Below are 22,646 nucleotides of genomic sequence, written 5' to 3' on the forward strand. Positions count from 1 at the left end.
TAAATTAAATTTTCATCGAAATCATTATTTGGCAGAAAGGATGAAATTTTACTCAATCGGATTATTTGAAAAGTAAATGCACTAGCTAATAGCGACCGCCTCGTTGATGAAAAAAAAAACACTTAACGTTGTCTTTTAATGATTTCCTCTAGCTTGAGCGACGGTAATGGTATAGCGTGCTCCACTTTCGTGACTCTCGTTCCCTAATGCTATCTCATTCTACGCCACACGTTTGCGTGACATTGTCGCATAATCCATTAAATATTATACGGAAGTTGGATGCAAATAATTTGCTCCGAACGCGCGGTAATCTTCCAACAGAAATACTCACTTCGGAAAAGCTTAAGAAAGGTCCCTCAAGCGATAGCGAACTGATTTGCACAGTTTCGCCTCGTTTATTGCTGCACCGTAAACTCCAGTATCTTTACTCTTAGAGTGTTATCTCATTTCACTATGAAAGAATATACGTTTTTTTACTACGGCATTGTAAAAGGAGGAATCGACTGTTTTATAAAGAACAAAGTAAGCCGGACTTACGATACACTATTTGATCGACTCAACTTGTTCCTATATATGAAATACGTACTTAAAAGGATTTTCATTTAGCCCGGAGTTATCCAAGGGCTAATAGTATTGATCTCGGCCATTTGCGGGATGACAGTGAAGGGTACAAAATGATTCTTCATCCTCAGCGGACGAGCTCCCGGAAAGCAATGACGAGGACGAATGAGGGAACATTGGACAATGCGAGGGTTGGACAGTTTGGTTGTCGCTGTCCTAGAAGCCTATGCCTGGAATCGTCAGCTTTTGTCCACCTGAATTGGTGAGCTAACAAGTTTCTGCCCTCTTAACCATTCAGGCAACCGATCCGATGAAGCTACGAGGGAAGTTTGCACGTCAGCTTTTTTTCGGACAGGATTTCACACGCGCACTTCTGTATGGTTCATCTGTGTTTCATCTCATTCTTCGAGACTTCTATTAAAACTCAATACAATAGCGACCTATAGTTTTTTAATTTCATTACGCGGTGCGATTCCCTCGAGCGAACACACCTTTATGAGAAACCCTCCTGGATATTGGGAGTGAAATTATAAGCATGCCTCTGGTCATGAAATCATGAATACGCCGAGACGAGGATGAAAAATGCGAAATGCAAATGGGACATGTTACGTCATTATTTGATCCGAATGCTCATAGGGAGTTTCTTTTTCAAGAGGATAGCACGTTCGGAGTTCTCGCGATAGAATGAGAATTTAATATCACGCGTCCTAGATCGCTAAAGCCGAAGTAAACACTTTTTACGTAAGGATTATTCTTTCATATATATATAATTTAATGTAACTTTTACTGTGTCTGGAAGTCACACCGATTACGCGGATCGTCACGCGGATTTAACGTAATAAACTTGATGAAAGAAGTTTTAAGACGCATTATAACAGAATAAAGCGCGGGCATAGCTGAGACTTTACGATCGAACGTCAAGAAGCGTGAAATTTTTCTTCTAGCAGTTTAGTATCCCACGGTTCAAGTGCGTTTAAAGTATTTACACACGTAAACGGAATATAACGTGGAATATGCAATCGAGAATGTTCGTCCGTAAAGTCGACGACTTTTTCCTTCCTCTTTTTTTACGATCCGTATAAACGTGCTGGCGTTGTTGAGGGATGCAGTCTCCCTATACGCTTAAATCATACGAAACGGTAGACTATAAAAACGCATAGAAACGTATATTTCCATCGTTGTCACTCGTAATTTAACATCGATTTGACCGACATTTTGCGAGAATAGTGCTGAGGGCATTGTTGATGGTGGGATTGGAAGATTTTTATAAAAGATGACAATACTGTACTTGAGATACCGTAATACAATTTATATTACCACGATACATTGACTGTGACGGAAACAATCGATAATAAATCTTAGATTGAAAAAATTCTATCGGCTTACTTGATGTAAGGAAACTTAATATTAAAAATATTAGAGACAATCTCTCGAGTGTCAGTTACACTATGCATAATTATCCAATAAATTTCTTTTCTAAATTGAACTCTAACTATTTCTAAAAGTCAATGCGATTTATGGACTACATATACTACGTGACATTTTATTTTACGAGCGTTGAAATTAAGCACTCACCAATGTAGAATGAGAACCTTTGATGTTGATCATGGTTCGTCGTAGTTCTCCGATGAAATCGGTCGCTTGGAACCTTCCGCATCTGGAAACTCTCACATCTGGAATCTTATGTAGCTCTGCTTCATTCTTGCACTTCCCTCGCCAGTTGCACTTCCTACTCTGTGCTTCGCTGATTACACTTCACATGCGCACTTCACATTTACACTCGCGACTCACGATATTGTCTTTTTAATGGAATTTAATGAATATTTACGTTGGAACAGAATTTACGAATTTCTTCGATGAATATTACATAGTGAAACAGCCAATTTTAAAATAGTTTAGTACTACACTTTATTTACGATACGTGAGGAAATATGCAGAAAAAGTAATCGCAGATTAAATGTCATCAAAGCATAAAATTTATCCATATATGCAATCAACATGAATATATGATAATTATCAAATATTTAAAGTTCTCATACTCGACTGTGTCGTAATAATAAGATAGCGAAGTTTATTGCAAAGCTCTTACGTTGCCTCCCAGAAATCGCTTTGCAATATTTTTGGGGAGAATGCTCCGCAATATCTTTATAAAGAGCTTTTTTCCGTAACATGTGAACAAAAATTACGCGATATTTTACTTTAATTTAATTAAATGTGGAAGAAAAACTAAAATTAAAAACGCGGTGATTGCGAAATCTAAAAATGTGTAGGCGAGCAAAATATAATTACGGCAATTATAAAATTATATATCCTTTTGAAGACATAAATAATAACTGCGAAGTACGAATGCAAAACTACGAATGTTAAACCTACCTAGATAACTAAAAATCGACGCAATTGCGAAACTAACGTGTACACGAGCAAAGTAATTACTAAATGCACGAAAACTGGACTGCTCCGCCATACTTTGACGATGGACGTTTCTGTGATATTCTCGTGAATTAAATTCGACGAAATTTCTATCTACAATCTCTCTCGATGACGTAGTTCTATCCATTTCTCTAACCGCATTGCGATTTTATATGTAAACAGTGAAAGATTAAATATCGCAACATGATTGCATAATCTATTGACGCGAGCAAGTATTCATGAATTCTAAATGACGTTAAATCTGGCGTGAGTTTGCGAAATGCAAGTGCCATGTTACTTGACGGCATTTGAACAGTCATATTTATCTATGGAAAATAATACTATTGAGTAAAGTAATGGTATAAATCTGCTAAACATTTTTATATTTTAAAGAGCATAATACTTAAATAGTTAGCAAATTTTTTATTGTTCTTTTTCTATAATTTACTTTTTGTAATTATAAAGAAAAATATATTCAACTGGTTGATCTTTTCTAATTCAGCAGTTTTATTTAAACATGTTATAAGAAGATTTGAATGAGAATTCAGATTTGCAATTTAGAAAGTTATAATTTTTCATTTAACTTTATACCATTTTTCATTCAACGATTTGCGGGTAAACATGCACAAATCTATTGTATATAGAAAAATATTCCAAAGCAAAATAAATTGCACTGATTTACACTGATTTACACTGATTTATACTGATTTACACAAAAGGAAAACACAGGGAAACATCTATCACCCTTAATTTTCTTCTATTTCTCACTCATCGATACAGTTGTAACTCAAGATTGATTCTATTACTCATATCTGTAATGAAAGTCATTCTATCGATTAGACTCATGAAGTAAACTTGATAAAAGAGCGATGTGCAGTTAATCATGTTTAATCCGCGATATCTTGATTATTTTAATGGACATATTTCAGCTTTCGATGAAAATAAACCAATCTATAGTATAAATGAAACGTATAAATAAAACAATAACAATATATAGATTAGTAGTGAGTTTATGAACTTACTTTCGAGTCAATCCGAATCGAAGCTTCTAGTATCGTGAATATTTTACACGTTCTTGGAACAAAAAATAAATATTCTCATTAGATGTATAATTTTAATATAATGTAGATTGACGTAATCTTATAATATCATTAGCGGTTTGCGCAATTATCACTCGCGAAACATTAAATATTAATAAATTCTCACGATAACATTAAATCTTTAATGAATCTTAATGTACAATTATTAAATGAGTGAATTTTAAAAGAATTTTACTATCTTCAAACGTTCAATAAGATAGAAGAATAAAGAATGTATTTAAGAGAGGAAGAGCTTTATTTATATTTTCATCTTACACAAAATTACCTTACGGTTCCTCCGTTGCTTGATGCTCCCCGGACCTCCTTCATCCCTAAAATATCTATCGATGGTTGCTATTTTTATTGCAAAAATGTGGCACTTCTCCAATACTACACGCGTTCGTAAAACGATTACTTTGCGCGGCAGAATACAACACTCTCAATGTACCAATCCTTTGAACTTCTGACACTTTCACACTTTTGACGCAATGTGTTAATTACACGATTAGTAAATCATTGCTTAATAGTTTCCACGAGTTTGTCACAGAAATTTCATCATTATTTAAATTAAAATATTACGAGAAAATAATGGCGCGGTTAGTGCTCCTTCGTACTTGTCGTGATTACGTACAATTAATGAGGTACGGAGTGACTTGCCCGCTACTTGCCTGCTCGAGTATCCTTGCGCGAGTGCACAAGAAATGGCTGTTTTCAACATACAAAACAGCGCGCCGTATGCAGAAAAACCGAGCAAACACCGTATCTCTAAATTGCTTCTAAGAATATAAATCTATTGAAATATATGCACCGATCTAATATTATATAATTATAATACTATACATAAATTTGCTTCTATGGTATAATATTCCTAAGCTTTCTTGAACAATAGATTCGCTACAAACGAGATGGAATACGTTGAACAGAAGTAAAAAAAACATAAAAAAAGAATGTAACATAATTCCATTGTGTAATAGAGTAAGTGCAACTGCATATCGCGTAGGTACCGCACAATTCATCATGCAATCGCGGAAATAACGGCGCACGATGTACAGGAGAGAATTAGTTTATGAATCGCGAATCCCGCCTGTTCGCGATTGATACAAAAAATTACTGTTGTTTGCGCAATTCATTCCTAACGATTGTTAAAGAGTTGGAATGTGCGTAGAAAACGCACTTGCCTCGTTCGTACAACGTTAACACAGATCTTAAGTATGATCCTAATTGGTGAGAACAGGTTTTCGACTTGCTTGCACCGGGTTTACCTTACATAATGTCAGAGTATGAAGCTTCTGCACGGCAGCTTACTACAAATGGACATCTCCATAAGCACTACTCACTCCACTTTCTCGTCCAACCGAATTCGGAAGCAATCGCAGCCTCCGAGCAGTTCCTATCCCGCAGCGTTAGTAATCTGATTTTAGATGCAGTGGCTGGCTTTTACCGGTATCTCTACTTGCCGTTCTAAAACAGTGAAGCGTTGCAGTGAGTTGTATGTATTTATTATGTATGTGCAAGTAAATAAAAGCTGCCTTTGCGCGTTCCAAAACATTTACAAATTATTTATATGTGCTGGATATTTCAGTACATCTTACGATATTTTCTATGTTTCTAGAAATCTTATTTATGGATTTTTTACACATATCACTGCTAATTGCTTTGCAAAATACATCTCTTGACAATATTCTTGACTTTACGCTTATCATCACTTATCACGATTTGTTAGTTGTCATGATTAACGCGGAAATGTGCGTAAGGTAGTCTTTTAACATAAAAGTTATCATTATTAGTGACATGTTGCTATTATAAATAGCAACGCGGTTTGTTACATCTTTAATTATTATACTATTGCCATCTGTGCAAAGTTTCATGTGTTAACTCTATCTTACGACACGATATACAGGGTGGCCCATTTTAATTTATACAGTCGATTTTTTAAAAAACTAAAAGAGATACGAAAAAATGTTTCAGACAGACATGTCACCGATTTACGTAATCACGTTTGACATTGTCGATATTCGACAATACACTGTTCGAACGTTGATCTCCATACACGACAGAGAATGTGGATACAACTAGACGGGTCATTGTTTATCGAAATTCTAACTTCCGGTCTGAAATTTTTTTTTAATGAGACATGGTATTTTTTTATTACGGATTCGGATTCTACGCGAGAAAACATGCAACTTTTGTCTGAAACATTTTTCCGAAAAATGTCATCTTATGTCCTTAAAATGATCTTCAAGATGAGTTTTGAGGACATTTTAAGGACATAAGATGACATTTTTCGGAAAAATGTTTCAGACAAAAGTTACTTACTTTTCGATGAAGAATAAGAATCTGCAATAAAAAGTTGGGGTTTCAGTTTAAGAAATTGAAGGTGATCTTCGCGTGACCTTCAAACGACTATTCAAGGCCAAACCAATGGTATCATCTTATGTCCCCCTCGAAATCGTGACATGTCTGTCTGAAACATTTTTTCGTATCTCTTTTAGTTTATTAAAAAATCGACTGTATAAATTTAAATGGGCCACCCTGTATATAACTGACGATATAATAAAATAAAAAAACGGATTTAGATACAACCATCTTTAGCTATCACGTGAAACTGATTAATATCAAAAAATGATTAGAAAATTATTCTTAAACGGATTTCTACTGTGTCTTATATTTTATTTATTCTTCGGTTGTCGAGAAATTTTATCGGACACTAAGGAACTCCGAAATTTATTATGGTAGACTGTAAAACGTTAAAAAATGTTTGTAGACTTTGATTATTTCTGAAATTGTAAGATCCTGTACAATGTACATCATCAAGGAATCTTATGAGACTCTGAAAGACTGATATTTATGTAAGAGAAAATTTACATGGCCGATCATCGATAATGCATTATCATTCAACAAATTTCTGAATTTGTATAAAAAGTATTAATAGTATAAAAAAGAGAGAAAGAGAGAGAACGAGCGTTTGTTATGAAAAAGTCGATTGCACGAACTCTGTATCACGCAAATAGTTTAAAAACATTTTTATCTAAAGAGCAAGTGATTTATCTTGCACTGTATAGTAAGGGACTTGCCGGTAAATGAGCAAAGAGATGCGATCAATCGTTTGTTGCTAAAAAGCTACAATGCATATAGATTATAACAGCAGTGGCACAGTAGTTTATTTTACCGATCAACGGCGTTTATTTATTCACACTAATCTTTTTATTAGCTGCACAATCTGTTTTTATAATAAAAATTACATGTAAATGCAAAGGAGAAAAAGTTGCAACTCAATTAACAGTTTTATATTAATACTTGCTTCGTATAAAAATTCTGCTATTTTTATAAATAAAATAAAAGTACATAGAATTGTGTTTTCTATTATAGAATTGATATTGAATTCTTAAAAGTGAATTTTAGAAAGCGAATCCAGAATTAGTTACTGCTCGTGCTATAAATGGATTCTGTGGAATTGCATTGATAAATGCTGAAGTTTTTTTATTTGTAGAGTAGCAATAATGCATAGTTGTAAAGTAACAATAGTTTATAAATCATACTGACAAGAGAGATAGATGTCTTTTACACTTGCATTTCGGAAAAAAATGTCTCATAAAAGTTTCTTTGACAATTAGAATCATTATGTTCACATATTTTGTGAAAGAATATATTTATTTTATATTAACTTATATTATTGTCATATATAGAGATGATTTAATAGATTTAAGAGGCAGAAATATACAATGAGAGAGAAATATGCAAGAAAATTCTACATTAAAGTCTACATTAAATGATTAAACGATGTCCGTTAATAAAGTGAGTATGTTATGTTCAATTAATTGTAAATTATTGCCCTAGAAATTATCCCACACGTATCATCGTCGATTTCCATTCTGAAATAATTGTAATGCAAAAGAATTAAAATATATATAATATTTGTTTTACGTGCTCGTCATTTTTTACTTTCCATTGCAACTGTAAAAAAGAATAATATTGCATACGTTATCGTATCATATTACGTATGAAATAATATTGGGATCATATAATTCAGCATACTAAGTTTTCGTAATTTATTACATCTGCCTGCTGATGATTATGACATCGATAATGTCGATTACGATATTTTTTAGTTTTATTTAAATAATGACATTTTCGCATCGAAGTTCGGCAGTCACTCCAGCATCTCCTTAACATTTGATACTTTGATACATTGATACGTGCGTGCGTGCGTGTGAATTAAGAGAAAGAGAAAATACGTTCAATGATTTAACTAGTATTCGTTTATAATTACAGCGTTGTGAATATTAGAATTTGCGTAGAGAGGTGCATTATTTATTTATAGCTTTTTTCTTGGCAAAGCCATTGGGTCGCATAATAAACTTAATTTTTTTAAAAACATGCAAATTTCTCTTTTCAAACAGAAAAAAGCGATGCTATAAAGAATATTTATACAATAGAACTTCTCCGATATTACACAGGCATTTTTTAAACAAGCTGCTGACCCTGTGAGCATAAGTAAATTAAGTTTTTAATGGTCTGCATATACGCTTGTTTTTATTTTAGATAAATTTTATACTGACGAAATTGTGCATAGTAATACACACCTACAAGCACTATCTATTCTTTTTCTGCATTTTTAGTCCAGTCATTGTAATTGATACTACGGTAACAAAAGCACAAATTTAAATGATGGATTACACAAGAAGTAATTTAATCATTTAGACATACATAAACAAGAAGTAAGTAAAACATTTAAACATAATTTAAACTTACGTAAAAAGTAGTTACGTAAATGATGAGTTACGTAATCAAGTAAATCGTTATGTAAAAATGCAGGTGTGCTCCGAATAATAGTAACTTTATTGATCGTTGAAATAAAAATTCTCAATGTCAGATAGAATGTATAACTCTATTGGAATAGATGCTGTTGGTGCAGTATACTAAAATCTGTTCATTTTAATTTTAATTAGCACAGATTTTTCCTGTACCAAAAAAAGAAAGTTTTTCTTGCTAAAGAATACATTATATTGAAATATTTAATTTTATATTAATATCTTTACAATGATAATTTACAGTTTTCTTTATTTAATTCATACAGACTTTAATATTTGTACTAGTGAGAAATATTATTCTCTTAGTTCTTACATTTCTTATCTTTGTACACATTATAAATACAAACTAACACAGATACGCGTTGATTAATGTAGATAAACACCATAAAGATATAACTCGGTTGCCGTTTCGATAAATTTCGATTTTCTCTCATGCACGCTCAAAATTAACTTTGTCCTATACGCTTAAATAATCCGTTGTTTCATATGTTTATTACATTATCCTTACAGCAACTGGAATCACTTCACAAGAATTTTAGTCTGTTCTATGCGTTCGTTTCTCTACGTATAAATGCATACAGAATCGCTTGTCTTAAAATCTTATTTCGTTTCATCTATCAAAGCCGCGAGTCCTAATACTGTAACATATTCGGCGGAATGTGAGTTTTATTGGTCGGACGAGATATTAAAATTCCTCATAAAAGCATACGAAGTTCGCATTTATCATATACTTCGTTTATCGCTGATTATCACTAATGTCGCTATTATTAATGCCTTACCATAGTAAACGTGACAAACGCAAGTGACAGATGACGGTTCCAGCAGCCCCAAGCTTCAACAAGTAAGAAGATACTTTGAAAAATATATTGTACATTCACTTAGTCAGTATTAAAGTGAGTGACGTGGGAATGATCTTATGCGTGGTCGTAGTAATGGTATCTGGTGTCTTCTCGACGATAACTAATCGGTCGCGTGCGGTTGGCTCCATCGAGATACGTTGATTCTTCAAGGACTCGTCGACTCCGTTCGGATATGTCGACAGAGTAATGGTAGTTTCTTGTTCCTTGATCGGTGTATTCGGTCGCATGTCACCCGTCAAGATGGAGAGCCGCATGACGCTTCGTTGTTCCCGACGTGAATCGCCCAAGTATTTTCTCGAACTGACGAGCGAAAAACTTTGCCCCCGCCCACGGGAACTCAGATCCGACGACCGTCGATGTCGTCTTCGCAGCTTCTTCCTGGAGCAGCACAGTAGATACCTGCGACCAGAGTTACAAAGTTCTCTGAATTTAATCGGTCGAGCGAGTACATCGATCAAGCTGATATATGTATTTTCGAAGCTTCATTCGAGGAGAAATTTCGGATTTTCTTGCGGACTTTTGAAGAAAGAGAGATTTATATTTTGGAATAAAATACCGCACGCGAAACGTACAATCGCATTTATATATTTGTTTTTGTACAGAGATTTTTGGAAACATGTGCACGAGAAGTAACGAAAAGTTGTTTTTTTCAGAGAGGTGCCATCTCTCTCTCTCTCTCTTTCTCTCAATCCACAGTGTGTTTTTTGCAAAACTATTGTTAATTCGTCGCTAGTAGAATAGAATGGAGAACGCTTACCTGTCAAAATATTTCCTGAAAGTACCGCTCACACAGTAGAGGGCGATAGGATTGATGCAGCTGTTGGTGAACGCAAGGCAGAAACCCAAAATGCGAAAATAGTGCCAGAAAGCGTTGTAATCCTTCTGCGCGTTCGGATGGAGGTAAAACCACAGCATGAAAACGTGTTGCGGGAAGAAACATACGGCGAACACAATGACGAAAGCCATCACCATCTTCGCTACTTTTTTACGGGCTTGCACTTGTTTCACCTGAAATCCAGTGTGCATCGGTGTACAAAAGCTACGTAGTGTTTACTGTGCAAACCACCTCAAGGTAGCAACACCGCATAAATCTTGAACTGAGATTATCCGTGGATAATACGGTAGAAAGAGAGAGGGAGAGAGTGAGATAATGAGAAACATAAAGAGACAGAGGAAATCAGTGAAAAAGAATAAGCTAAAGAAAGACAAAGACCGAAAGAAACGAAGAGACGATGGAAGAGAGAGAGAAATGAAAATTGGAATTTTTATAAGAGGAGTACTTTATTTCTGCCGCACACTGTGCTTGAACGCATAATAAATTACCTGGCCCTGCATCTCGCCGGGTATATTTCTCGTGCTGTGTATAAGGTGTCTGGCCATCAGCATGTAGAAAACCGCGATGATGCTGAGTGGTATCACATAGTAGATGAAGAAGCGACATATCAAGATCACCTTCGGATAGTACGGTCCGTATTCCTCGGGAAACGGATAGCACGCCTTGGGAAAATCATTAGGAAAGATCATTAGCGAAAGTGTGATTGATGAACGCGAGACGTTCCGCTGGAACATTGAAAGGGAGGAATGTCGTTGCATTTCATTAAGGAACGTCTATTCGTAATTTTTGCGTAATTTTAGCGTAATACGGTGGTTCAGGATAAACCGCGATGCTTTTACAGGCTCGATCTAAAACGGGACTCTTTATGAGCACGATGATCCGACTTACGCAAAAGCTCACGTTCCGGTTCACCTTGAAGACTCTGATATACGAGAAGGAAGCTGGGATCGCGCATACTATAGCCAAGAGCCAAATCAGCACTGCAACGATCGCGGTAAAGCGTGTTGCTCGTCTTCCGCTACCTTAAACGAACGAATAAGTAATTTATTCGCTGCGCTTCAGTTCTCAGTTTCATGTATTGCAGTATAGTAACAACATAGTTTTCTTATTTTTTATAAAAGATTTCTGTAAAATTCTGTGATCTAAAAATATATGCGGATATGCCGCTTTAACACTAACCAAGAAGTGTCGCTCATAATATCGTTCTTGGAGTGTTACATCGTCTTGAATCGAGATATTGTTAACAAAGAATGTTCCTATTTGTTATATTCATATTTTTATTGGAAACTTTTTTCGTTTCGTGCGATTTCCCGGGATACGAATATCGTTTTCCGAAACTACTGTAAAATCGTATGTACCTGTAACGTGCAATTTTCGCATGGGATCCACAATGGCGAAAAATCTGTCTGCTGAGAGAGCAGTTAACGTGAAAACGGATACTCCGATGGAAATATCCTTCGCGCACTCGGAGAGTTTGCATAGTAAGAGCCCGAAAGGCCAGGAGTCCAAAATGTAGACGGTGAATGTGAACGGTACGCATGTTACTATCACCTACAAAACAGAACGAGCAGTTACGCATAAATGATGATCAATCAAACTTAAGGAAGATTATAAAGTAGAAAACACACATATATTCTATTGAATATATTTTGAATATATAACATTGTGTGCATATATCAATACTTGGATATTCGACAATAGCAAAGAAAGCAAGCTCGAGGTCAATTCTTACTCCACATCGTTGATGCCTATTAAAAAAATCTGAAAATTTGATATTCGAGGGATTTATGCCTTTTGGATATGCTATGCTCATCGATCTCAGAGACCTGCTTGTCAAGAAGTGGTAAATATCCGTCGCGCGCGTGCTCGCATGAACTCATCGTGACGCATAGCACGTTGTTACGTTGTATGAGAATGTAAGTTATTTGTAGGTAGAGCGAAAAAAGGAGCAATAAATTTTCGGAGGCGCACGAGGATCGAAGTACATTCAGTAGCCTGTCCGTTGAAAATTTCGGAAATGATGTATGAGACGGTAAATATGAAGCCAGGCCTGCCAAGAGCTCCGTACACCACGTTAACACCGTTATTTGATGTACAGGGCTGAGAGAGAGATGAGTCGAGCTATCTGCATTACATGGGATTTGCTGCAAAGCAACGATGCGGCATGCGAGAACGGACTTGTGCCTCTGTACATAGCGACGTCGCAGCTAAATCGATCGATTTCGGCTTTTCTATCTGATGAAACTCGCGTGCACTGCAAGAAGGATTTAAAAGTCTCATTTTTGCGTGAATATCTTCGGTTTATTGGCGTGGGTTCCGCAAATGAAGTCCCGTAAATGAAGCGAAAATGAATTGATCGCACTTCTGAGCTTTCTAAATGCGCAAACGGGAATAAAAACGTCAGATCGCAAGGGAACGCATTTACTTTAAAGGAAGTGCTCCCCACAGTCTTAAGAATCCTGAGAGCGTGCGGGTGAAAAAGCAATTCGCCATCTGTCAAAAGTTTCAGGCAATATTGCCTCCAAAGTTTTCACATTTCATTTCTTCTGATGCTAACCGGATTAAGCATATGATTTGATGTGACGTTGCTTTCTATAAAAATATTTTATAATTATGAGTTAATACTCTTTTCCTATAAAAATATTTTATGATTATGAGTTAATACTCTTTTCCCGAAATTATTAGATAATTTAATCGAGAAATTGTCATCTGTATCAAATTGGATTATTATGTATTCCAGCATGCTAATGACGTTAAACGCTCGAATATGTCCAGGTGTTAGCATTCCGGCAAATAATAGCAACTTCGTCATATTATAGTCACATATTATAGTCACCTCATTTATCAGCGGTGTTCATATCTCTTGCAATTTTCCTTCTTGCAGTACCGAGTTTGCATTAAACACGCGATACGCTCATAAGGTAGACATAATAAATAGTTAAGCAGCGAAAAGAATATATAACGAGCAAATGCAGAAAGAAACATTACTGAAGTAAAGCACGAAAAATATTTGAACAGTTATGAAATTTTAATCTTTGTACAAACATCGGCATATACAAAGCAGTGATATAAATAATGAAAAACATAGGAAAAACATCAAAAAATGAGAGAGCGTTTATTTAGAGAAAGATCCGTATCTTTTGATGAATATTACAGCTGCACAAATATTCGCTGGCATCTCGAATATTGGCAAGCTCGCTTAAATCGATAGCAGCAGCAGCAGTATTATCAGCAGCAGCAGCAGCAGCTTGCAGTGAATGTGCACGAGTAGAGAGCTATGTTTTGCACGGTGCACCACAGGATTCCCCATGAAGAAGTCTAAATATTACGTGCCAGTAAATCCCCGAGCGCCAGCGACAGAACGTACGTATTGGGTACGTTCCTCATATTCGTGTGTCGGAGGATCGTGAGAGCGAGCACGCCGTTTCCGGTCAAGCCGATCAGCAGGATCAGGAGAAAGACGATCGGCACGATGTACGTTTCTGGTCGATCGCTATACGGCGTATACTCCTCTTCTTCGTCGTTGATTTCCTTGGTGATGGCACTGCCGATGATGCCATCGATGTTGCTGGCCTCCGTGTAATTCGATGTTAATGCCAACGGTATCATTCGCGTTGTCACCAGCAATGTCGCGAACGAGAAGGACGACGGTGCGTTGGTCGCGTGTGGCCAGGACATGACCGCTCGTGTCCGATGCAAGCACTGAAAAATTGTCGCTTCTCTCTTGCCGTTAACGAGAATACGACCCTCTTTGCATTTTGATCTGCCTCCCGTCGTCCGATCGTTACAAAGCCTCCGACGCCGGCGACAGTCACATGTACCGGCTGTAAAATAAAAAAGAGAGGGAGCGCTGATGAGACTTTTACGCAAGAAGCCTGAAACCAACTCATTTTCTGTTGGCTTGCGTCCTTTTGGACACAACGACGCGAGAAAACTTTATATTCGCTAGGAAACGGCATTCAATGAATGATTATTCAAAAGATGCACTCGATAACTATAGCACATCGATTTTAAAATTCAACGTTAAATATAATATATCACAATTTATTGTTATAACATGTTGGTTTTAGAAAAACATATATGTAAAACATATATGACAACATCAATGCGTGCAATAAGTTCCAATAATTAGTAAATTACATTTTGAACCTTTTAAACATAGACATATTTATTAATGCTTTCTCGGAATATGTAATCCTATAGAGAGTTTTAATTTTCCACGAACATATCATTAATCGATATGTATATCGACGAAATGTTTCATGCAGTTCACACAAGGAAAAAGCCGTCGGCTGCATCAAACATTGATACAGTCCTCGTGACTTGAATCTCAACCCGATTCAATACTGAGGAACTGTCAAGTACTAAAGTAACTTTTGCGCTTTGGATGTATGACAAGTATTTCTCTTGATGAATGCAACTGATAAATATTGATAAAAGTTACTTATAAAAAAAGTATGTAATTTCGTTGCATTAAAAAATTATCGGCTGCTAGGTATAATAGGCAAATGAAATTTATGCAACTTTAACTGTTGGTCATTGTTAAGATTAAAAGTTTTGGTCATTGCTGATTTCCAGTTTTCGCTGATTCACTTTAATAAATTGCATCTTACATGCTTCGATGACTTGATTGATTGCGAAATACGTTATTGTGCCTTCATGTTTTGCTCTGCTACATCATACTTCATCTTCGAGCTTTCGTCATGTTATCGTAAATCGATTCATAACTTTATGAAAGGACGACTATGACGTAAAAGTGATCAAATATACAAAAAATAACATAACAGGAATAATTATAAAGGTAATCAAAAAGTGATGTAACGGAAGCGCAAGAGCTTTACATCGGATGTCGGTTAAAGAGCTTCTACTCTTTCCTCGACTCTGCTCAGGATGAAAGTATTTATATATGTATAAGGTTGACATTTCACGAACTTCTTTCACATAAACAATATTATGTACTTTCTATAGGTACATTTAAAACCCTCGATATATTGACGATAAACTGAATGTATAATATTTTATTCTATACCGGCAGGATTTGAAATGTGTACACCATAAATGAAATCTTACTGTGGGAACGAAATCAATGCATAAATTAATCGTAATATGATATGTGATAATAATGTAAAGACCGTATCAAGTAATAATGTAAAGACAGTATCAGAATTCGAAAGAACTTTTGATACAAGATTAACGAAAATTTACAATTTTATTCTTTTTGTTGAGGCAGCATCGAAATATAAAGTTCAATTATAATCGGCGTTAGGAGCAAAATGGTTAAATATCGTCAAAAAGTTATATCTTTTGAGCATCTGTAAGATACGTACTTAAAATTTATCGCAAAATATTAAGAAAATGTACATGTAATAGAATATATAATAAAAAATATAATAGATAGGTAAATGTAATAGATGCTGTGATTACGTGATAGCTTACGCGTTCCAATGGGTTGTACACTCATTCTCGTGCATAACTTATGAATGAATTACAGGAAAAAGAGAGAAAACAATACTATTGCAGTACAGTAAACAAAGTACACATGATCGAATCATACAGTCGGAGGATTAGCTTACTCCTGTATCGAGGTAACATAGATTCATGAATGCAACATGCTGAGATACCAGTGATATCGCACCTCTATATCTGGTTGCGAATTTCTATGAATATTGACCACTCTCGCACTGAGTAATATGTGTGTTACATATGTATATGTTACATTCGCGTTGCACCTATGCATATCAAAGCTGGGATGTAATCGTGCGCTTTGATACAAATACAGTCATCAAGCGTCGCTCTGACAATGAGAGAAATTTCTTTCTTATGATTGCAATCGAGTCGTGAAACATCGCGAATGTAGCTATTGGAGAAAAATCCACGGTCCAAATTAAATTGCATTTTGCGATGTTTGTAAGACACACGATGACCACGCAATCCACGATAATCTAAAGAGGAATCATGTCGCATCCAATATTTAGCCAACGAAACTGCACGGGAGAAAACGCAGAAGTTTCGCGCGAGATTCGCGTTTAATAAATGATTCTCAGCTTTTTCATGCCTCTCATGTAAAATATTGAAAAATGTCTCTGTGCGTGTGGGTGTTTTCATCAGGTTGTAAATATTTTTTATGCATTCATTTAATTAAATTTTCTGTTACATACCACATGTTATTTGTGGCGTCGTAAGTTTCACTTTGTGCCTATTTTGTCGGCATGTTCGAAAATAAAATAATTAAAAGAACGTAACTCTCTTTGTTTATTCCAGTGTAATTACGTTATAAAAAATACTCAGTTACATGTTGGTAACAATTGGTTTATGTTGGTAACAATTTATATATCAATTGTGCAAGCTGTGTCGACAGATCGAAAACTCATGGGAACGTAAGCTGAGAAAGCATAAAATGCAGAATGCAAAATTAGAGATTAAGGAAAGAACGAATGAAAACAAAAGAAAGCAATAGAAAGATTAAGAAGGATGATAGAGATTAAGAAAGCAAATGGAAAATGCTGAGGTAAGATGAAACAGGGTAAAGTGAAAGGAGAATGAGAGAAGACGAGAAAATTGCAAAGCAATCTTTGTGAATCAAGCTTAGTTAGAGGCATATGCTTAGATTTAGGTAAATAATTTAATAAATATACATGTATGCTAATCTCGAAGAAAACGCAGGGGAGAAATAACTGCTAATCTGACAGTGTAACGCAAGCACAATTCATATTACGAATGCATAGAATTATACATTAAGAGATTTTATCGCAATTTAATGAAGTTTCAGGGACGATCGCGTAGACTAAGATTCGTGAATACAATTGCAAGTTTCAGGTGGAGGAAAGTTTCAGAGATTTCGTGAACTTTGTTACGCAATAATTTGTAATTAAGAGATTATTCTATTCTAGTCTAGGATATCAACTACCAATAACATTTCACCATACAAAATCGATGTTTCTTGGAAACGTAAAACATCGCGACGCAACAGCGATAATCAGTGTGCATGTCACATGAATAAAACTGCCGCAATTTAAATCTTTCTATAATGAAGGAGCGATTTTTCCGCCGGCAACAATGTCTGTTGTTGTCACTTTGCACGAGCAAAAACTGCTTTCCCTGTAAAACGCGAAATCTCGGCTGGCGTCATAAACATTTTAACGACCTATGATGAGGATCGTTTCAAACGTTTTCCTCTTGGGGAGGGAATCGCGGATCAAATGCTTAATTGGGACAAGAAAATAATCAGATCCGGACACATGGCCCGACGAATTTGCGGTCGGTTGGGCCATCCCCTTTGCCATTTATCCCATAACGACTCCATAACGTTCGGTCATTATCAAATGTTACATTTCCGTTCCTGCTTACGCTTTAATTCACAAATCTAACGTCTATCCTTCAGACATTAGTCTTTAGACGCAGAACCTGACAAAAAATACTACTATAATGTTAAATGTACCGTAATGTCTCGATATATCAAGATATTGAATTGACATTGAGTCGCTTCTGCGCTTTGACTACCTTTCTGCACACCACTGCGATAACGTAGCTCTGCTTTCCTTTCCGCTCTGTACATTCTGCCTATATTTACACAAATATTCCTTTCTTTCTATTTGTTAAGATAATATTAGTAACACGTACCGCGAACTATAATAGATTATTGCATTTCTGTGCTGCGTTCAACTTACAGTCATTTCTCTCTCGCGTTATGACGTGCATTTTGCCATGTTATTTCCTTAAGAAAATATATATAAGGAAAAGCAATTGTCGCAAAGAGAAGTGTTGAATTATCGACTTGTTGTTACAGTTATCGGATTCTATCATCAAACGCGTTTTCTGCGAAGATATTAGACAGATTTGCCGCATGCCGCACTCGCGCTCGATCGATACAGGAGCTAAAAGAAATTTCTTTTCGTCAGCCCCGGGTGATTTCCCTCCATTTACGATCTACCTGACCTCGTAATAACTCAACTATCAATACCGTCGCAGGTGGCAAGGCCGACGCCGTGTTGGCGATCTCGGTAGCTTTCGTGGGTGGAAAAAGTTCATGTTTTCAATGGAGTTTAATTAACCCTCAAATTAAGAATCAATGACGCGAAATAACGTAGATAGAAATATTCTCGAATATCAAATTTGTCTCGATTGAACATCGATGTAACGGAGGATCTGTGCGGCGATCACATTGGAAAAATATGCAAGTGGACATACAGCAACATGTAAGCGCAAGATACAGAAAGCTAGTGAGATGTAAAATAGTAATCCAAGACTGCAAGTACGCTCCTTGACACATTCTAGATCTTCATTAATAAAAATTCACGATGTCTAATAGTTGCGCGACATTGAGTATTAAACTTACAAGGGACCTGTCACGACTGTCCGAAACCGATTTGATTCTCCTTGAAATATGTTATTAAGTATAAAAATCTAAGAGACACGTATTTTTTTATACGTGCCCAATCTCACTTTTAAGGGGTAAAACACCCCCTGAAAGGTTCGGCATATTTACTTTTTAGAGAATATTTTCGAAACCGTGAGAGATACAAAACAATGTTTTAGATAAAAGTTTAATGGAAAATAACGTTGTTGAAAATGATGTAATAAAATTTTGCAAAAATTTAATATTTTGCAAAATATCCCTACCACCATCCCTTATTTTTACCCCTTAAAAGTGAGATTGGGCACGTATAAAAAAAAACGTGTCTCTTAGATTTTTATACTTAATAACATATTTCAAGGAGAATCAAATCGGTTTCGAACAGTCGTGACAGGTCTCTTGTTAGTTAAACTTCAGGATTACGAATGAACAATAGAATCTTATGTCACATTTAATCTCGAATAGCCGTAACAAAGTATTTCACTGGAACCTAAGTATGGACAGTGTCAGACTTGGCGTTTAGAATTTGCCATTTTAACAAAAAAAATTAAGTGAAGCTTACTTAATTAGCAATTAAAACCTTGTCAAAGGACATTCCGTGATTATTGTCTACGTCGACGTCCGTGACGTTGATTACGTAAATCATCAGGCGCAAGGATGGACTTATCCACCGTAAACCGCAATACGTTGCACCGGAGAACAATGGCCGTCAGTGCCAGCAAAGCGCTGCAAGAGCAGCAAAAGCGACACATCTGTCTTGATTTGCAGCATTACCGAGTGTCATTAACACATTAATTCTATACATTGTCTCCGCAAAATTCTGAGAGTCCGATAGAGAATCTACGGTTACTATCACGTCGAAAGCGATTATCCGCATGCACCATGTGGGCGATTTGTGCACCGCGTGCTCAGAACGTGATAATAGTTCTAGATCTAGACTGGTTCCTTCCTGTTCTTAGACACGGTGAGGTACTTCGCACCCTAGATAACTTTTCAGTGGAATCAAGAGCTTAACCACGTAGATCTTGGGACTCCAAACTAGGTCTCGACAAACTCACACATCGCATTTGCGAGTGATTATCATGTTAATATGCTTCGAGTCGCTGCACGTTGTACTTTCATCAACACTGTAGGAACTATGACCGATTTAATCTACAAATCGCTCGCACATTGATGAACAACATCGCACGTGCGGCTGTACAGCCGATAAACACTCAATTAGCATCATCGATTAATATCGGCATAAATATTTTACGGTGGGACGAGCGTTTACGGGCAAGCGGCTATTGGCCAGCTGGATATTATACACGTCCGTTATGTGTGTCTGAAATGTGTGTCTGAAAAATCATTTATTAGTCCGCACGCATGACACACGCCTCTCTGATGCTTATGAGCGAATATATGCTTCCTGTAATGCACAATATGACATTTAGAACGCACGAGCGAACTTCATAAATCCTCGAGATGTGGTGCGGGAAACACCGACGTACGCATTAATGCGATATTCGCCGATGCTGCGACATTTGATATCCCCGGTATGGGACAGATGCTATACCGCCAGAAACTGTTTTAAGAAACGTTTCGCGATGTTATGCTACATATCATATGTACATGAACAATGTCGATGAAAGAGATCGATCCCTATCGTCGAAACTTATTAACTTACTTAATGAATGAGTTTTCACGAAATTGTGATACTTGATATGAATTCTTATAATTAGCATGACTCACATACAGCACCGTTCACACATTTTCGGCTCGATTAAGGCCCGACACGGCAAAAATCGTTTAAAATTACAATGGAATTTGTTAGATAGCTAGCTAACCGGCATTCGTGCCATCCTCACACACGCAATGCGGTGCCTGTTAAATGGCGATAGCTCATATATTTTCAGGAAGTTTGACATCATATAATGGCGTTTATTCTCTTTGCATGGAGAAACTGGAATTCGTGGACAAGAGCCAAATTACTATCTGGAATAGCATTAAGCAAAACGAAAAAATTATATATATAAATTTTGCGAATGCTCGTGAAACGTGATTTCTCACGAGGAATTGAGGGAATCACTAAAAGAGTTATATACACAGAGTTTATAAAGGGATAAGGGACGCGAAACGATTCGTTAAAATATATATGCGTAAAAATAATTCATGCATTTGAAGTTCCTTTTTCATTTGAATCGTTGTCATTCGTTCCCATAGACCTTTTCAAGTAATTTATAGTGATCATAAATTTGAGCATATTTTGATAGGAGTGAATTTGATAGTTTTCTTTGCGGCAATAAATATTCTTAAACACTATCCTTCAGAGCTTTTTAATATTCCTGAAAAAAGGTATAGAAATTATATTTTCAACGGAGAATTCAAATATTTCTTTCTCTTGCACATATTTTTATCAATATAAATTATTATACATTATGTTATATATTATATGAGTAAACTCCGTGATTCTTTTGTTATTTCGTACTTTGTATTTTACAAGTACCTTCTCACAGACTCAAAATTTCCCAAATTATTCACTATGAAAATAGCAATTTATCTTCAGGTTCTGCGCAAAACGAGCGTTATGAGCGCAGACGGGAAGTTTACATAAAACGTGATACATTTAAACTACGTGGAAGGCATAACAAAGACATTATACATAAATCAGACATTAACAGAAATGACGCTCGCACATTTATAATCGGATCGCATTCTCATTCCGGTTTCTTGTTGTCTCTAAGAGTAGCTTTTCTCCAAGCCGCTTACTGGAATTGTCGCTGTTCATTTAATTCATATTTCTGCTATTAATAACAACATTCAATGTACATACGAACAAAGTCGTTTTTATTACATAGTGAATGCTCAAGATTGAAATATTCATGTAAAAGTGCCAACATTAATTATGTGCATAAGCATCCCACTGCAAAGTGAACTAATTAAAAACATTATTATATCTTCCGTCTACAAAGGATCTTACTACAAAACGGTCACGAGTGCAACAAGCATGTGTAATTGCAGAGCTTTTATACGTTAGCGTATACAGTCATATGGTTCTTTATAGAATGAAGCAATTCTTTTTTGAAAAAAAGATTGTTTAACATTTTTTATCATTTATAACATATTCCATAAGTTTTGTGTATGTATGCTTGCATTGCTGTGATAGAATATTACACTGTGACTGGTTCCGAGTAAGTAAATATCTATGGGAAGACTACACTTTTAAATGAATTTTGAGACGAAAAGGGCGATTTTATTACAAACATTTATATTGATTCCGAATGTTTAACATGAAAAATTAGAGGATTGTTAGCATATCGCGTCTCAATTTTGCATGGAAATTTTGCAAACAGAAAATCTCGCCGTTTGTTTTCTACCCCCAAAAATGTTATATATGCTTTGATTCATGCTGTTTTCATCATCAGAGAAAATGCTTAGTTTTATGCTTTTTTCTTTTATTCCTTCTAACATTTCTTTTATACTTCTATTATGCATATGCAACCGTAACATTGTAACTGGGTTAAGTGTAGAAGCACGAAAGGAATAAGTACGAAATGTAAAAGTGATAAATGTGTACACGGTCGCGCGATCAACCGCACGCTGGAATCGTTAAATTATTTTCATGCTAAAAATTCTACACGTTTTATTAAAAAAAAGAATTCAATTTTCTAACATTCTTCCACAAAGACCCACACGTTTGCTTTCGCGCTCCAATGCAAATACGTTTTGACATAATTAAACCGGACACGAGGGTATATA

At 35.9% G+C, this 22,646-nt stretch overlaps 1 protein-coding gene across 2 annotated transcripts in view; it reads right to left on the minus strand.

Annotated features, from left to right (window-relative positions):
- Nucleotides 1-9,091: 9,091 nt before the first annotated feature.
- The window catches only part of LOC105277483 (neuropeptide CCHamide-1 receptor), a 40,324-nt gene continuing 26,769 nt past the window's right edge, over nt 9,092-22,646 (minus strand). For both annotated transcript variants that reach the window (XM_011335864.3, XM_011335863.3), the window contains exons 2-7: nt 13,889-14,379; nt 11,914-12,106; nt 11,444-11,577; nt 11,044-11,217; nt 10,478-10,728; nt 9,092-10,119 (exon numbers count right to left, since the gene is read on the minus strand). In XM_011335864.3, the coding sequence (XP_011334166.1) occupies nt 9,735-10,119; nt 10,478-10,728; nt 11,044-11,217; nt 11,444-11,577; nt 11,914-12,106; nt 13,889-14,233 (1,482 nt within the window). In that variant the 5' untranslated portion in view covers nt 14,234-14,379 and the 3' untranslated portion in view covers nt 9,092-9,734. The remainder of the gene's footprint in view (nt 10,120-10,477; nt 10,729-11,043; nt 11,218-11,443; nt 11,578-11,913; nt 12,107-13,888; nt 14,380-22,646) is intronic.

Source organism: Ooceraea biroi, chromosome 3 (assembly GCF_003672135.1).
Source record: "Ooceraea biroi isolate clonal line C1 chromosome 3, Obir_v5.4, whole genome shotgun sequence".
NCBI classification, from domain to species: Eukaryota; Metazoa; Arthropoda; class Insecta; order Hymenoptera; family Formicidae; genus Ooceraea; species Ooceraea biroi.